Below are 17678 nucleotides of genomic sequence, written 5' to 3' on the forward strand. Positions count from 1 at the left end.
CGGGGCGACGGACGCAAAGTACTGGGCTGTCACAAACAATACAAAAACATATTTTCAAAACCACCGTCAAATGAAAAGAAAACACACAACTGTAAATAGAAAAGAACAAAAAAAAAAAAAAAAAAAAAGGGAAAAGAATGAATGAAATAGGCACGGTGGCCTCACAGTTCTGAGGTCCCGGGTTCAATCCCGGACCCGCCAGTGTGGAGTTTGCAGGTTCTACCTGTGCGCCTGTGTGGCTTTTCTGCGGGTGGCCACTCCGCTTTCCTGGAACGGTCGCGGGCCAATGGCAGAAGAAAACGACCGCTCGCACCTGCCGTGGGTGTTTCGGCCACGCGGCCCCCACCATCAAAAGCGGGAGACGGATGCCGTCGTACGAATATAAAAAGGAGGCAACACGAAGGAAAAAATGCTTTGGCAGACAGAACCCCCCCCCCCCAAATAAATCAATCAATCAATAAAAGACGGGTGACAAAAGCAGTTCACGAAGTAGAAAAAGCCAAAAATGTTTGGCGTCATCTTCAGAAAAGACAAATTAGGACGAGCTCATGAAAGTAGGGAAGAAGAAAAAGCAAACGTTGACCGGGTCGGTCGGGGCACACAGACAGCGCTTCTTTTTTCCTCTTTTTGGGGTTGTATCCTTTAATGTCCACTATAAAAAGTATCACTGGTACAAAATGATGCATAAGTACAATCAGTCGTAGAAATACAAAGCCTGCATCATCCTTGTCATGTTGATTTTTCCCCATCGGCGTCGTCAAACAAACAAACAACAAAAAACACCCAAGAAAACTTTTTTTTTTTTTACTCTTTTAGTTTTGGAGAGAACTCAAAAAAAAAAAAAAAGAAGAAGAAGAACATGTGAACAAGCATCATTTGGCAAAAAACACAAACATTTTTTTTTGTTCTAAAACACTCGACAAGTCAAAATGCAAAGAAATCACGATTTTGTTTTGTTTCCATAGATAGCACTTCATTAATGACGTCATGGAGGGAGGGGGGAGGGGGGGAGGCCAACAGAGAAAAGTGACGAGATCCGAAAGTCCTAACGGCGTGAGAGCCCCCCACACCGGGTTCGAGTCGCCCGCAAGAGGGACCGCGCTTGTGCTTGGACGCCTTGCTTGACTTCCCGCTTGGCCAAAACTGCATCGGTCGCCTCCACAAACGAGAGTCCAAGTTGGGAAACAGGAAAAAAATAAGAAGAATCAAAAATCTGCACCTTTGATGTCAAAGTTGTGCACCAAAGAGCAGGTTTTCTTTTTCTTTTTTTTGAACATCTGCCCACAGGAGTGACTGACGCACTAGTTCAGGAATAATAAAAACAAATTCCCCCCCCCCCCCCCCCGCCTCCCCAACTTTGCCATCAAGATTTGCATCTGCTTTTGGTTTCCACCGACGCGGGCTTTGAGCGACAACCACGGAAGAAAAGCGGATTCAGTCCGTGCGAAAGGCGTCGATTTGCCAAGTCAGACACCAAAACAAAAGAATTTCTTTTTTTTTTTTTTTGGGTCGGAGCTGGCCGTGACCGTCCCTGCTTAAGGCGAGTGGTGAATTTGTTGTGTAGAAAAGAGCGCTGCCCAGGCTTTTTTGTTTTGTTTTTGCAACCCCCCCCCCTCCAAATAGGCGTGGAGGGAAGTTTTGGGGTCAGAGGTCGGGGGCGGGGGGAGTGGCGGCATCCGACTTTGGCGCCGCCTGCCGGGGTACGAGGAGGGCGCGCGACTGCGCCCCCCGCCTGCGCTGAGCTTTGCATCAAAACGAACGCACCTGAGCTGACCCGGACTCGGACTCGGACTCGGACTCGGACCCGGACCCTCGCGCGTTACTCGGTTTGTCCCGATGGAGGCGTTGGCACTCGAGGGGCTCTCACGCACAACAACAAGAACAATTATATTAAGAATATCAATCATAACAACAACAAAGTGAGGTCTTGCACAAGTGTGTGCATGCGTGCGTGTGTGCACATGTCTATAGAGATATATTTAGATATATATATCTATATATATAGATAGATTTATGTTTCTATAAATGACACATGGGCACTTTTCCTTTTTTTGTACATTTTTACAAAAAAAAAAAAAAAAGAATCCAACTAAAATGCAAACATGACATTTTTTATCAGGCAACAAGACCACAAGTTAACAAAGTCTTTTGTTTTTTTTGGCAATCTAAAACTTCTTTTTAAATATGAAAACACTGAGAAGAAAATACACGTTATCAAATCATCAAGAGAAGACGACGACGACGACGACGGCGGCGGCTGCGACGGCGAAGGACGCGCGCCAGGCAGGAAGCGGCTCCTTCCCAATTTGGCACTAAACTTCAGTTGACTTTTTTGAAAATCTCGGTTATAGGACAAAGAACAACAAAACGCACGCACGTCTAAATATTTGGACTTTCTTTCCCAACCACGTAGACAAATCAAATCATGACATTGATGCTCCACAAGCTGACATTATAGATATAGAGATTTATTTCGATTTATATAGCTTTGACTCATTTTTATAGAGCTAATTAAACGACAACAAGTTAAGAAAACGCTCCAGAAAAAAAAACAAACAACACAAATGTCGAAGAAAGGCTTCATCTATTCAAGTAAACTTTGTTTTTCTTCCCCCCCCCCAAAAAAAAAAAAAAAAAACCAAACAAAAAAATTGCCCCAAAAGAAGAAAACGAGACAATTCAGAGCGTCTTGGACTTGTGATGGACTAAATTCACGAGAAGCACCGACATTTACATTTTTTTTGTGTGTGTGTGTCCTTTTCTTGGTGTTGTACGTCAATACATGGAAAGAGTAGAAAATATAGGTCATATCTCATTTCATTTCATCCGTCATGTGCATCGAAACCAGCGATTGTCTGTCGGGCTGCCGCTCGGGTCAGCGCAAGTAGGTAGCGGTTCGGCCCAAATGTCCATTTTTTTTTTTTTTTTGGAGTGTGTTTGTTTGTTTGTTTTCCTTCCCTCGTTGTTGTCGTCGTCGTTCCCCTCCAAACTACTCTAGAAAAAGTGGTTCCATATAGAGATTTTCATGAGAAATTCCTTATCAAAAAACTTTACACGGCCTGAAAAATGTAGAAACGTCTCGATGCGCCAACAGCTCCCGAGTCCAAAGTGTGCGGAAGGAAGGAAGGAAGGAAGAAAGGGAGGAAAAAGGGGAAGGAAAGAGGGAAGGAAAGAGGGAAGGAAGGAAAAAGTCTTAAGCCCGGCCACACGGGGGCGCCACCCTTCTCTCGCCAAGATGTTTGCTCCAAAATCACAAGAAGAAGAAGAAGAAGCGGCGGACAGAAAACAATCGAAAACAAAACAAAACGCTTCAAAAGGCACACAAAGAAAGAAAGAAAGAAAGAAAGAAAGAAAATGTTCTTGTGTGTGAATGAATGCAGCTTTTGTGTCCGTTTCCGTGTTGATTTGTGCTTCCGACCTCATCCAAACTTTCACTTGAGGTCACATGCAAAAAAACAAAAATAACAATACAACAAAGTAAACGATCAAAAGGTAAAAATCCAAAGAAAAAGTTCAGTAGGCATCAGCGTAGGGGGGTGGGGGTGGGGGCGGGGGGCCTCGGCTCAGTTCGAACTTTCAGACTTTTTTTTTTTGTTGTTTTTTTTTTAAGGTGGCGGGCGTGGTGAATTTTTAGGTTGTGTATTTTTTTTTTTTTTCTTGGGGGGTGGGGGGGGGCAGCCAGACACCCAAGCGAGGCATGGCGACAGATGGAGTTCTAAAGGGGGGAACACAAAGACAGCAGAGTTACGCGCGCCACCGACCTTTCACCTTCGGGCCTCGCCGCGTTTCCCAAAAGAGCCGGCGAGCGAACCTTTCCCGTCTTTGATCCCGACGAACGACAAAGAAGGTTTCCCGTTGATTTACGAACATTGCAAACGGCGCAAGTTTTGGGACCAAACGGCCGACGCTCAAGTTTTCCACCTGTCGAACGGAAACGCAAACGTCGTCCACCCGTCTGGGCCGCTTGAAACCAAAACAGCGTCTTTCATTTCTTCCGCTGGACTTTGGCAAACTAGCGAATGACGGCAACTCGATGCCAAAACCCACCAAAAAAGTCTGGAATGAAAACCAAAGTTGAGGATTGACAAGAATTTCTTTTTGGAGCACTGACAACAACAAAGGTTTACTGGCGGAACCTTGGACCATCGCGTTTCCGGGTCGGGTCCGAAAAGCCACAGAAGACGCGGCCCGCTTCCAAAGCGCAAACCCGCTTGGGTTTTTTTTTTTTTCCGGAGCCTTTTATGAGCTCACTGAAAGTTGATGGCAGCGAGCCACAACGTCGACTTCCGCGTTCACGTCGAAGGGGAACTTGCTCCAAAGGATTTGGCCATATGGCAAAACGCCTGCCATTTTTTTTTGCTTCGGGAAAATCCCGTAAACGCCGTTCGCCGAGAGCCCGGGCCGGCCCAAAAGTGGCCACGGCCGATCTTGACGTCAGGCGTCGATTTTGCCATTTTCGGAAACGAAAAAACGTCGCGTCATCCGCCGCTGAGAAATTTGCGACAAACGCCCGACACGGTTCATCGGAATCCGCACAAGCGTCGTGCGCTCGCTTATGCTTCACATTCCGCACGGAAAACAGACAAACAAACGGGAAATTTCCACAGAGACAACCAGTCCCACTTTCATCCGCTACCAAAGACGTGAATAAACGTCTTTTTTAATTCATGTCGAAAAATAAAGCTTCTTTTTCAAAATTGTCACTGCACAGGCGTCGTCAGTGTTTGTTTTGGAGCCTCAAATTGAAGTCAAAGAGAAAACTGCACAAAAAAACAAACTCAGTGAACAGCAAACGTGAGCATGCGGCGCCCTGGAAAAATCAAAGATTGCATTCTTTTAAATGTTGTTTTTCAAAGTAGTCATCATGAAACTCGCACCTTGCCTCCAATAAAACACGTCGTGTGCCTTTGTCTATCTGCCTCCTTTTTGCCGCTTTTTGTCGAGGGCAGAGGGGGGGCGTTCACGGACGGACTGACACGGACGGACGACTTACCCTAGCAGCGCTAACGGGGGTGGCGTCAGCATGTGCGGGCTAGCATCAGTAAGGTTTGCTGTCGTTCTTGGAGCGCTTGAGCTGCACCTTCAGCCGCTTCATCCCGATCTGGAAGCCGTTCATGGCCTGGATGGCCGCCTGCGCCGACACCGGATTGTCGTAGCTCACGAAGCCTGAAGGAAGGAAAACAAACAAAGATGCACTTTTGGGGTGGGGTGGGGTGGGGGAGACGCGCCCTTCATGTGGTTGGTTGGTCGTTTGCTCATTTGCAAAAAATGAAACGGTTTTTGCTCCATTTTGGGCTGGAGTTCACCGGAGATGGCAATGCCGCCGGTGGCCACCTGGGGGCAGTAGATAACGACGCTCCCAACCGGCAGCAGTCCGTGACAGACTTGCTACGGATATCGAATGAGACGCTCAGGAGGCTGCAGGAATTCTACTTGTTCTTTGCAGAGGATAAATACAGTGGACTCTCACATATTTTAGGGGGGGGGGGGCTATCCTTTGTTATTTTAGGCATTCCACTCCTCCCATGGTTCTTTTATTAAAGGTTTCATTCACACTTTTTTCGTCTCCTCTATTTATTTCTTCCGCTTTTTTTTTTTCCCGGGCGTCAATTCTTTGTCAATTTCCATCACTTGGAGTCGGCAAACCCGTGGAAGAGTCGCAGCGCCACCGTTTATGCCTGTGAGTGCTGTTATCTCGTCGGTCTACACGTGTCGCGCCTCCATTTGCGTTGGGATACGAGTGTCCGAAAAAGCCGCGCGTAAATTTCGAGCTCGCCTGTCTCTGGCGCGAGGTAGCGTGAAGCGAGCGGGATCCTCGGACAAAAGAAGTTTTGGTGACAAGCGTCTGGCTCGGCTCGTTCGCTCACCGAAGCACTTGCTGAGGTTGGTCTGCTTGTCGATGAAGACTTTGGCGGAGACCACGTTCCCGAAAGGCATAAACATCTGCAGGATGTCCTGGTCGCCGAACTCCTGCGGCAGGTGGTAGATGAAGAGGTTGGCGCCCTCGGGACCTGAGGCGGGCACAGCGGTCGTCACGGCAACACAGCCACGTTGCGGACTCACTCCCCGATCTTTTGCTCGCTGCCCCGTCCGTTCACAGCGCACTCGCGTCCATCGTTTTCGGGAACATGCCGTTTTCCGTCGCGACGTGTTTGGAAGAGTCCAAATTTGTCGCGCCGGCATTTTTCAGGTTTGACTTGCCGTTTTGTGGATTTGTGACGACCGAATCATTTCAGCGATTGCTTCCTTGAGTCCAAATCGATCTTTATTGAAAGTTCTCAATCAATCAAATGAATGCGAATGCATTTATACGGTAATGTGTTGTTGATTTGTTGAAAATTGTAACGTGCCTACCCCAGCGTATTTCCTATTAAATAAATGACAAGTTGTGTTAGTTGTGTTATTCAATTGGAATTGAATTTATGGCAGCTATCATTAGGACTAATATCAGGCTTTGTATTCCATGTCTTTGAAACGGTATGAAGCATTTTAATGGAATGTATTGCAATTTCTTCAAAATGTGTGATTCTTGTTTTGTTGTTGTTGAAGACGTTGATCGTACGACGACTACTCTCGAGCGGCACGAAAAAAAGCGTGGGTCGGGGGGGCGGGGGGGGGGGGGGGGGAGTCCCGCGGGGCGCATACCTTCCTTCTGGCTCCCGGCGGCGCCCTGCTGCTGGAGCAGCGACTGGCCGTAGAGGGTGGGCAGCGCGGCGGCGGCGTACTGCTGGATCCCTGAGTAGGCCTGCGTCAGCGCGTCCACGGTGCCCGCCGCCGCCGCGGCCGCCGCCGCCGCGCCGTTGGCCAGCCCGGCGCCGCCCAGGCCCCCGTTGAGCGCCGCCATACCTGAGAGCATTTGAGCAACTTTACATAAAACCCAACGATAAAGAGAGAAGAGTGCACTTACTCATTAGCGCTCCCCGCTCAAGGTCTTTGGCAAAAAAATCTTCAAACACAAAACGTGAGGCCACGACGAGCAAACGCCACATCATCGCCACAGACAAACAAACAAACAAACAAACAAACGGGACTGCTGAATTGGCGGGGGGGGGGGGGGGGACGGAAAGGAAGAAACGGACTCAAAATGGCAGACGCGCAAAATTTTGGGGAATTTTGGGAAGGCAAAGAAGGACAACTTGGATGTTGGGACTTTTCGAGTCGTGCTGGGGGGGGGGGGGGGTGAATCGATCACTCCCCACGAGGCGAATGTTTGGAATTTACAATTCGGGAGAGACTCTTGCTAGCTGAACACTTTTGAGTTGGAACGGCGGCACAAGCGAGTTCAAATGTCAAATAAGAATTTCAAGTATGGTGGTGGTGGGGGGGGGGGGGGGGCACGATGTACCTTCTTTGCTTCCAATTCTCCTTCACTTGAAGGTGTTTGTGTATTTGAAAATGTGCAAATGTGCAACAGGGCCTCCTGTTTTCCATCTGAGATGTTTCGCTGTGGCGACCCCGAACGGGACTTACTTTCTCCTTAGGCGGGCGTGCCGGGCGCGCCTCTCGCCCCGCCGGCCCATCGCAGGGCACACAGAAAGGAACGCCCAGTTTCCAATCGAGCCCGCACGTTGTGGGCACGCGGGAGGAAAGGCGAGTGCGAGTTTGAACCCTGATCCTCACAACTGTGAGCCAGGTGTTCTCACCCGTGTGTCCACTTCTTCTAATTCATCCAACCATTTCCTTTTGCCGCTTATCCTCACAAGGGTCAGGGGGAGCGCTGGAGCCTATCCCCAACAAGCGGGGGGGGACGGGACACCTTGAACTGGTCGCCGGCCAGCCAATCGCAGGGCACAAACTGACTTTAGAGTCTCCAATGAACGTTGAAAGTTTTTGGGATGTGGGAGGAAAGCGGAGTGCCCACCTGGAGAAAAGCCACGCACAGGCGGGGCCGGGATCGAACCCGGGGCCTCAGAATTGTGAGGCCAACGCTTTACCAGCTGACCCACCGCCCCGCCTCTTCCGATTCAGTAATTGTTAAATGTTGTTTTAAATAAAAAGCTGGATGGCATTTAAACTTAATGGAGTCCTCCACTCGGCGCTTGGTGTTATTTGCTAGCCTGGGGCAAACGTCTCCGCGGGGGGGTGGGCGAGGCGACTGGGTCAGGTGGTTTGAGGTCGCGCGCCACGTGACGACCAGCGGGGGGGGGGGGGGGGGTTAGCCGAGTCTTCCGTAGCAAACTGACACGACGTTGGCGCTCATTAGCGTCGCGTGACGGCTTCATTTCAGGACTTGTCTGGGGGTCAGAAGCGGGGAGGGGGGTGAGGGAGGGGGGCACGGGGGCGTCCCGCCGTCTCGCCGTAAGACACGAGCAAATAAATCATCACTGCGGCGCTCCGGATTATAGGTCACTCATTTATTCTGGGATAATTGCACCACTGACCTTTGCAATTCAATTAAGGCTCAGATGTGTTTAAATGAGGGTAAGGGAGGGGGGCATGTTGAAGACCCCCCACCCCCCCCCCGCTGTGGTGGGGTTGGAGGGGGGGGGGGAATTACCACAGCGGATGCGCTAAAGGTCAGCGGAGAATAATGTGGCGGAAGCTCAACTGTCACGACAGCTGATGAAGACTCCGGAAAGCGCTCGCTTTGCGGGGTGGGGGGTGGGGGGGGGGCAGCAGGCATCAGTGCAGATTTACATCAACCACTGCAAAGAAAACAAGTCTGTTTACTTTCAGCCATTTTCATTCATTGATCCAAAGCCCTGCGCTTTAGTGACAGGAGCGGGTGAAGCAGCATGTGGCTCGTTGGCCTCGTTGCCCCCCCCCCCCCCCCCTTGCTTGTTTGTTTTTGGAGGAATCGGCAAAAGCCACCGAATATCCGTGGGCACATTAGAAAAAAGTTTCACGTATCGTTTTTCAGTTTGGATGTTTTCGTAAATTTCCCCCAAATTGGTCACAAAAAAGTATTTTTGGCCATTTTGGATCCTGACAAATTGGTGGAGCAGCATTTGGCTCGACGCCCGAGGTCGGGTTGAGAGGGAGCCGCCCACAGTGACCACATTTGAAATTTCACACACACAAAATATTGATTTGAAATACATTTGCAAAAGAAAAGTACAAAGGAATCAAACGTGGGATTTTGCTGACGAATTTGGACGACAAGAAAAAAAGATTTGGGGACGAGTCCAAAAAGGGGGGGGGGGGGGAGACAAGATGGCGGGCGAGGAGGGAGAGGACGCAAGCAAGAAGCAAACGAGCCGGGGTGGGGGTGGGGAAGGGGGTGGAAGCCACATGAGCATTTAGTCCAGTTCCTACTCGATCACTCTTTGTCTTCGCTGGCAAGTCAAGGCAGCCTACTAGTAGAATGGCTGGCTGCAGGTTACTAGTGAGTAGGAACAACGTTAACAAGTCCTCATTAGTCGTGCACACATCAACTAGTACATAGTTTGGCATTACCGGCAACATGTGAGTGAGTCTCGCATGCCGGCAACAAAAAAAGTTACTAGTCAGGCAGTCCTTCTCATCATTTTCATGAATTCTTCGACTAGTGCGCAAAAATATATTGAAGTCGGTGCTGGGGAAAGAAAAAAACAACGACTTATTCTACAAGTGCGTTCTCATCATTCTACTAGCGCACTGTAGCCATTCTGTGGGTGCACAGAAATGTTAAACTAGTGGAAAGCAAGTCGTGGGGAATTAAAAAAAAAAAAAAAGTCACCACAGTAAGAAAATAGCAAACTACTGGCTGAGCAATTGTGAAAAAGCATCGCTCATAAGTGTGGAGTAGTGGCACTAGTACACCAAAGTTCTTCTACGAGTGTCCAAAAAGGTCGAGAAGACAAAGAGCACGAGTAGGCGGCGGCGCTCGGGCTTGCCAATGTTTCCATGGCGACGTGGCAGATGGCAGGATGAATACTCACTGTGGACGCTACCTGCTAGCGCGTTAATGTTGTTGAGGCCCACGGTGGCGCCCGCCAGGCCCTGCAGGGTGCCCAGCGAAGTCAGCGAGCTCACGCCGCCCGCGTTGGCGCCGCCGGGGGCGCCCGCTGCTGGGGACAAACAGGAGAGCGACAACGGCGGGCGCGGTCAGGAGGGTTCTCGCCGTCCCGCAAAAAAAAAAAAAAAAAAGCCGACACAACGCCAGAAGCCCGTCGGCCGAACGGATGACCGCGACGAGCACAAAAACGGGCGAGGCCGGACGTGCCCGCCGGGCGGCGCCTTGCCCGCTCGACAACAACGAGGAGGAGGACGCAAAGGACGCCCGCCTTTACCCAAAATGGATCGCCGGTCCAGCGACAAAAACGTCCAAAGCGAAGTTCCCTCCTTTTCGCTCACGTGGCAAAATTCCCGCGGAAACCTTTACGGTCGTCTTTCATTGGCTTGAAAGAGGTTTTTTTTTTTTTTTTTTTGGTGGTTTTGCAAACTCAATCCAAAACCTTTGTCGGAAATCACTTTTTTTTTTGCCATCAAAATGTTTTTGGGATCCAAATGAATCAATTTGTTGAAAGTTCGAAATTCACGACGGACGGAGAGCTTTTATAGTCGAAAATCGTGACGACGACTTTTTGTTCCGAAAAAAAAAAAAACAAACAAAAAAGATGATTCTAAATTCACATTTTCATGCACAGGAATTTCTAAAAATCTTCCAGTTCTACAAAATGTCTTTCTATCGTCAAAATGCGCAAAGGAAATTTCGGAACAGACTGGACTGGAAATTGTTGTTGTCCTCTCCACTTTTCCAACTTTTCCATTTTGAAGCTTGGGGTCCCGTTTTAATTTTGCAACCTGAAATTTGGATGAAAGTCTGACCAAAGGCCCGTTTTGCTTCGCCGTCGCCACTCCATTTTGGGTAACGGCGGCGGCGGGCATCTCGCCGACGAGGGGCCCGGCTCCATTCGAGACTCGATTCTGCCGAGGGGGCCGTCGCGGAACCCGACAAAAAGAAGCGAGTGGCACCGAGGAATCGTACCCACGCACACACGCGCACGTACAAGGCGTGGCACACAAATGGCGGATGGGTGGATTCGGGTGGCGATGGCGGCGAATGATGGCGAGCAGCCCCCCGTCGCCCCGGATGCGGCCCTCGGGCCGCGGCGTTACCTGGGCTGGCCAGCGCTCCCAGGGAGGCGGCGCCGGACGACAGGGCGCTGGCGGTGGACGGGCTGGCGGAGTTTTGGGCCGCCGCCGCCGCCGCCGCCGCCGCCAGAGCGGCCAAGTTCTGCAACTGCAGCGCGCTCATACCTGCGGAGAGGGGGAGCCACAGATTCTTCAGTCAAGTCTTCCCGGGCGGCGTTGGGCCGGCTCGGCTCGGCAATGGGTCGTATATACGCAGCGCAGCGGCGTATATACCGTTCCATGGTAACACGCACGCAGGCACTCGCACTCGCACTCGCACGCAAAACAGGACGGCGCGGCCCGATCCACGACGGCGCCGGTCGAGCCTGCGCAAACCGGGACCCTGGAACCTCAGTTGGGAGGGGAAAGCCCCGGATCGTCATCGGCCTTCGTCATGGGGCCCCGCCCGCATCATCGTGACCCAACATTCGCTCCCGAAGCTACGAGTGCGCTGAATGGGACATGCGCTGGCGCTTGGACGCTCTTTGACGCCACCGCTAGGACAATTCTGCACGCTCGCTCGCTCGCTCGGAAGATGATTGTCGGTCAAAGACTCCTGGACAAGGGAACTTTGTCCAAAAATTCAAACGGCTCAAAGGTTTTCAGGACCAGGACACACGTTGTGGACCGTGAGGACACTTCTGGTCGGGTTTTTCCAAAAGGTACTTTGTCAAAGACTTCCAGGACAGAGACAGAGACACTGGGTCGAAACCGTCCACCAAATCCGAGTGGGAAACCTTGTCAGGCTCGCGGGAGCAGAACCATTGCATTGGGTCCCTCTCAGGAAGCACCCTCCTGCAGTCTTTTCCGAGCTGCCCCCCCCCCCCCCGCCCTGCGACCGATCCTCAGCCCCACCCGCTTTCCTTCCTCGACTCGTCAGCGGTCACGGCGCCGCTTCCGGGCCGGAGGAGGATGAAGCGCTGCAGAAAATTCTTTTCTCCGCGAGGTAAACGGCTCGCGTGCCAGGCCTTGAACCGAAGAGCGGACGCCGACTCCCGCCAAACTCGAGCGCAGATGGACCAGCCGAGTCCAGGACACGCGGCCGCTTCCAAAAACGCTTTTAGGAGGAAGAAAGAAAAAGGAAAACGTGATTATGGCATTTGTGCACAAAAAGCTCGCTTGCAACCAACGTGGATTTGCTTTTTTCCCCCACTTTTGACTGGCAAAATGTGGCACGCGGGACGTGGAAACGATGGCGTTCCAACTTCAAATTTGGACCCTTTTGCCAAATTCCGGCCCCGAATTCTGACTTAGCGCCGTCGAGCGCGACGAGAGCCACCGAACGACTGCGGAAGTCCGCCGTTTGGCTCGGGCGGGCCCATTTCATCATCGGGCGGGGACGTGAAATTTGGGAGACACCCGGACCGTTGAGCGGAGCCACACCAAAGATGCTGGAGACGTCTGCTATCTCGCAAATTTCAAGCGCCACGCGAGGCGGACGGGCGACAGCGCCACGCGTTTGGAGCTGGCGCGAACATCTTTCCCGCCCGAGTAGGACTTCTCCGTTCAGCCGTCGCGGGAGAGTCAAACGCACGTTTGTCATCTTCCTTCCCAGTTGGCGCAGTGACGCCAGGCCAGCGCCGCCGGCTCGCTTCCCGTCTGGCCTCGTTACGAGACGGAGACGGACCTTTGCCGGCCTCCCAGAGTCTTGGCGCCGCTTTTGCTCTTTGCTGACGGAACGACAACGTGGAGGCGGCGGACGGCCCGGAGACGCTCGGCGGACTCACCGGCCATCTGCTGGATCCCGCCGAAGGCGCCCAGGTTGCCGGAGGACGTGGCCTGTTGCAGCAACTGCACGGAAAGACAAAAAGAGAAACAACGGTCGGGGGGAGGACATTCACGCCAGGGGGCGTCGCTCGCTCCTGCGCACGGAGAAAGGGCGTCGGCCAAACCCGAAAAGCAGAGCCGGCTCGAGCCGGGCCCGCCCAACCGCTGCCGGCGCCGCTCACGTTCCCAAACAAAAGCGTCGAGGACAAGTCCGAAAACCGACATCTCGCTACCGCTGGGCCCCAGTTTTGTTCGCTTTGGTTCTGCTTGCCGATTGCGCTCACTGGCAAGCAGACGGGACCGCCCACCTTTTTTCTTCAGATTAAAAAATGAAAACAAATACAAAGACCAAAACAGGAAATCCCTCTAAACGACCTTCTTTGTTCAATTTTGAAAATATTGCCATCGATATGAGTGAAATCGGTTATTAAAGGTGAACGGGATCTCGTGTCTCTTTTGGTCCTTTGATCCAAGATTTTATGTTCAAATGATTTTTTTTTTCCCCCCTCATGGAGCTTCTTTGTGTCTTTTCAACTTGCGACTTTCTTCTTGTGTCTCATTTCAAAAGACAAAAGAAATTCAAATCCCTCCCCAAAGCTGTTTTTAAAGACCTTCAGGGGACTCATTTCCATTTCCATCTATCAAGCCATTTGAAAAATTTGCAAAAAGTCCCCCCCCCGAAATAATCCCCAATGCAATTTGGACGACCTCATAAGAGAAAGAAAGAAAATGTCGACAGCATTTTCTGTCTCTGGTCTTATTTTGCCTTTTCCACTCGGGATTTGATTTGTGAAGCCGTCTCAAACTCGACAGCCTGTCAATCATTTGTTTTGTTTTTTTTGGGGTGGGGGTTTGGTGAAAATCGTTTTGGCAAGAACCTCACGCTGCCACCTTCCGACGTGGGCCGGCGGAAATATTCTAAAGTTTTGACGGCGGCCCGCCAAGCGCTCCCAAAATGACTCTCATTCATCTCGGGTCTTTCTCCCCCCCCCCCCCCCCCATCCGCCTCCTCCGCCGCCGCTTCGGGTCTAATTCGGGAAGCCTTTGCGGTGGGGTTGCCATGGCAACAGCGGAGGAGACCTTTCAACTGCTCATCCTTCAGTCGGAAGCCACTTTGAAACAAAAGCCGAATTTAGTTGCTGCTCTCCGAAAATAGCGGGACACGCCGACGCCGAAAGACCGTTGGAAAGCGTTTCCGGAAGGATGCCGCGACATTTTTTCGGGGGGGGATTTTTAAGACAAAACAAATGATCTGAAAGCAGAATTGCGCAGCAAAGCGAAGCGTCGTGTATTTGCGTGTCGGAAAAATAATACCACGCAACTATGTTGGAATGAGAGAAGGAGCTTCATTTTGTCTGGGCAAAAAAAAAAAATAATAATAATCTTTTCCCCTCCTTTTCTTCTCTTTTTTGTCTCCACTTTGAATTTGTTGCCCTTCCCCGTTTAGGCCGGCGTTCGCCACCCGGATCCTTACCGCCAAGTACTGCGGCGTGAGCCCGCCCAGGCCCGTCAGGCTGCCCCAGGTGGTGGCGCTGTTGAGCTGCTGCATTTGCTGGGCCAGCTGCTGCTGCAGACGCCGCTGCTCTTTGTCCTTCTGCGTGTCGGCGAACTTGACCACGATGGGGGACGAGCAGCCCTGCGAGCAGCGGGGGGGGGGGGAGAAAAATGAAGGCCGACGACAAGAAAGCGGACAAGACACAAACCCTTTGAAAGGTGGGGGGGGAAAAAAAGTCATTTGCGCGGCGCTTGTCAGCAGGTAGAAAATACAGGTAAAGTAGTTTGTGCAGGGGGGGGGGCACTCGCCCCGGGGGCCTTGATGTCAACTGCAATAAACGATTACAGAATGTTGCTCCATTTCTCAACAATTTGCAGCCCGCCAACCTGCCAATAAACCCAAAGAGCGGAACTTTTTTTACATTTTTGTCGTCGCCGCGCTGAGGTCAGACCTTCAAAATAAAAGCACGGAGCGGGACTCAGATTTCTGCAAAATGGCGTCCCGCTTTGACCTCTCGGGAGGTTTCCCGACGTTCCCAGTGGCGGCGACGGCGGCCATTTGATGGAGCAAGGATTTGGCAAAATGGCTTCCACTTCCTCGATTGGCTGGCGGTCTTCCATAAAGCTCATTTGCCTTTTGGTTGGGGGGGCGGGGGGGGGGGGATTTTGGGGCTGCCTGAAGAATCTCATTTTGATGAGCGTCAAATTTTGCTGCAGCTTTTCCAGCGTCGGGTTTTGCTCAGACTTTCCTCGAGTTGCATCTTCAAAATCAGAGGAGCGATTTCCATCTCCATTTTTGTTCTGCATCACGTGTCACAAAATGACACTTACCCCCCCCCACCCCCCCACCCCCAACCGGTCGCAGCGGAAGCCCGACTCCGAAGCCAGCCGTCCCACAAGGGCCGATTTATCTCCGAGGCCAGAAAGAGATTTCCCGACTCGTCCGACGATTTCATCATCGGTGGCGAGCGCGCAATTGGACCCCGAGAATGAAATCGCCGGAAAGAGCCAGAAGCAGAGGTAGCGAGTCCACGGGAAGGAAGATTGAGAGATTCCGACCGGCACGAGCGTGGGCGACGCAGTCGGTGCGGGTGTGAGAAACGTTGGGAGGGTGCGTGGGGTGGGGGGGGGGGAAGCCATCAGCAAATGTTTGCTCGCTTTTCTTCACGTTTGCCAGATTGACGACGCCCAAGCTTTGACTTTTGGGAAATGGAGCATTTTCAGGATCCTCGGCGGGTCCGTCTGGCTGAATTCTCAAAAATCCTCCCAAAATGGTGACTTTGAACATAAAGGGAGACATCCTGGTCTTTTCAGGCAGGATTTCCAAGAACTTTTTGGTGGGTCGAATCGTGATAGACAAGCCCACCAAATTTCCTGCCAAGTCCAACGCGCTTCATTTTCAAAAGATCCTTGGAAATCGGTGCCGAAGCAAAACGGGCCTTTGGTCAGACTTTTGGGAAGTTGTGCTCGTCCAAATTTCAGGTTGCAAAATTAAAACAGGACCCTTTGAAATCACCCCAAAATGGTGTCTTGAGACTTTTTTTTTGGTTTCGTTTTCATCCTTACCACATTTCATGTTGCCAATTCAAAATGGCCGCAGGGGCAAAGTTTTGCCGGAAAAAAAGTCCAGATTGCAGATTAACCAAACGTCGGATGGGTTTTTTTTTTTTTTCGTGTGCTTTGCGGAGGGACAAGAAAAAAAACGTCCAGCCGACAAACACGTCGGGACCCGACCGGCTGCGCGACGGCGGCGAAGGAAGCCGGCGAACGGCGCCCCCCCCCCGACCGACCGATCGGCTGTCTCGCTTTCATTACGATGTGACATTCAGGCGAGCACCTGAATGTCAGCCGTAATGAGACGCGGGAAAGGCGACGGTGTCCACACGCGCACCTCAAGCGCTCGCGAGGTCACATTTCCTCTTCCCCCCAGCCCAAAAATAAAAATCCCCAAAACAGTTTTTCATTCGAAAAAAAAGGATAAAATCGGAATAAATAATTGTGTAAAAAATGGGGAGGAGAAAACGTAAAACTTTCCTGTCATACGATTCTGACGTCTCCCTCAGAAATACGCACACACGCATTTTAGCAACATTTTGAAAATACTAAAGAATCTTGCAATAGGATTTTTAATCATAAACACTCTTGTGAGATTAAGACTTGAAGTCGTCCATGATGTATTTGCAACGAGGCTCAAACGGCCATTTGGCGGCCGCGCCCACCGTTAGCGGACCCGCAAAAAATGGCTCCAGAAACCCAGGTGGCCGTTTTCGATGTAGTTGGGCCACTGGCACCGAATTTGAACGCCACTAAATTGGTTGAGTTTTTGGTCCTGAAAAAAAAACTGAGGGGGGGACACACACACACACACACTTATCCTAATTTGACCCCCCCAAAAAGTCTGGCCCAGGATCTCAAGAAAAGTCCCGTTGGCTCCGCTTGTGGCACTCTTTGACGGGAAAATGTGTGAAACCCGAAATTGACTCGACAATTGACAGCTTGTGCGAGATGGGGGGGGGGGGGGTACAGTACCTCCATCGTCTGCGACTGGTGCATGGCTTTGATTGCATTCTGTGCCATAGCTCGGGTGGAAAACGTGACAAAGGCACATCCTGTAGGGAGGGGGGGAGGGAGGGATGGGGGGGGGAGGGAGGAGGAGGGGTGGATGGGAAGAGGGACGGTGGGAGGGCAGGAAGAGGAGGAGAAGGAGGAAAGACGAGAAAGAACAAAAACAAGACAAAAGGGTTGGACACGTCGTCGTTATAAAAAAACCCACAAGAGACCCAAAAAACAGAGAACGGGACAACGAGTGTTGTCGGTCGCTATAGCAACAACAGCTTCAAACAAGCACAGTGTCATGAGGAGCACAGCCCCGCCCACTTTCCGCGTGGCTCCACCTCCCGCCGAGCGCGTCCCCTTTAGTTGCGCTCGGACGACTTAGCGGCGACGGAAATGGCAAATCTGGCGCTAGCTCGCGAGGCCAAGCCAAAATTTCCCCAGGCATCGCGAAAGGAGCATTTTCCTCACAGAGGGATCCTCGAGACCCTTTCTGGATTTTTGGGCTCAAGTAAAAATTTGGTTGGCACGTCCACCACGACGAGGACAGCCCCCGTCCCCCGGTCTGACTTTTTTCGACTCCGTTCCGGGGATCTTTGGCCCCTACCGTCATCATTTTTGAAAACCTTCAGGCCCCGAGGCCACTTCCGGCGAGCAATGACGTCTGGGAGGCACGCCCGCCCATCATCGGTCGACCCACAAAACGGTCCCAAGACGCTACGACGCACAAGACTAATTTGACACTGAATCCACGATGCCGTCGTCCTTAAAAACCTTCAAATTGGCAAAACGCTGGCTTGGGGATTGGC

General features: G+C 51.5%; 1 protein-coding gene across 15 annotated transcripts in view; it reads right to left on the reverse strand.

Annotated features, from left to right (window-relative positions):
* Positions 1–5008: 5008 nt before the first annotated feature.
* The window catches only part of celf2 (cugbp, Elav-like family member 2), a 64040-nt gene continuing 51370 nt past the window's right edge, over positions 5009–17678 (reverse strand). For 9 of the 15 annotated variants that reach the window (XM_061807780.1, XM_061807783.1, XM_061807779.1 and 6 more), the window contains 8 exons: positions 16846–16925; positions 14297–14458; positions 12783–12846; positions 11041–11181; positions 9861–9989; positions 6646–6864; positions 5868–6011; positions 5009–5166 (listed from right to left, as the gene is read on the reverse strand). In XM_061807780.1, the coding sequence (XP_061663764.1) occupies positions 5039–5166; positions 5868–6011; positions 6646–6864; positions 9861–9989; positions 11041–11181; positions 12783–12846; positions 14297–14458; positions 16846–16925 (1067 nt within the window). In that variant the 3' untranslated portion in view covers positions 5009–5038. The remainder of the gene's footprint in view (positions 5167–5867; positions 6012–6645; positions 6865–9860; positions 9990–11040; positions 11182–12782; positions 12847–14296; positions 14459–16845; positions 16926–17678) is intronic. The other 6 variants (XM_061807786.1, XM_061807787.1, XM_061807789.1 and 3 more) reach the window with 6 other exon arrangements.

Source organism: Syngnathoides biaculeatus, chromosome 20 (assembly GCF_019802595.1).
Source record: "Syngnathoides biaculeatus isolate LvHL_M chromosome 20, ASM1980259v1, whole genome shotgun sequence".
Lineage (NCBI taxonomy): Eukaryota > Metazoa > Chordata > Actinopteri > Syngnathiformes > Syngnathidae > Syngnathoides > Syngnathoides biaculeatus.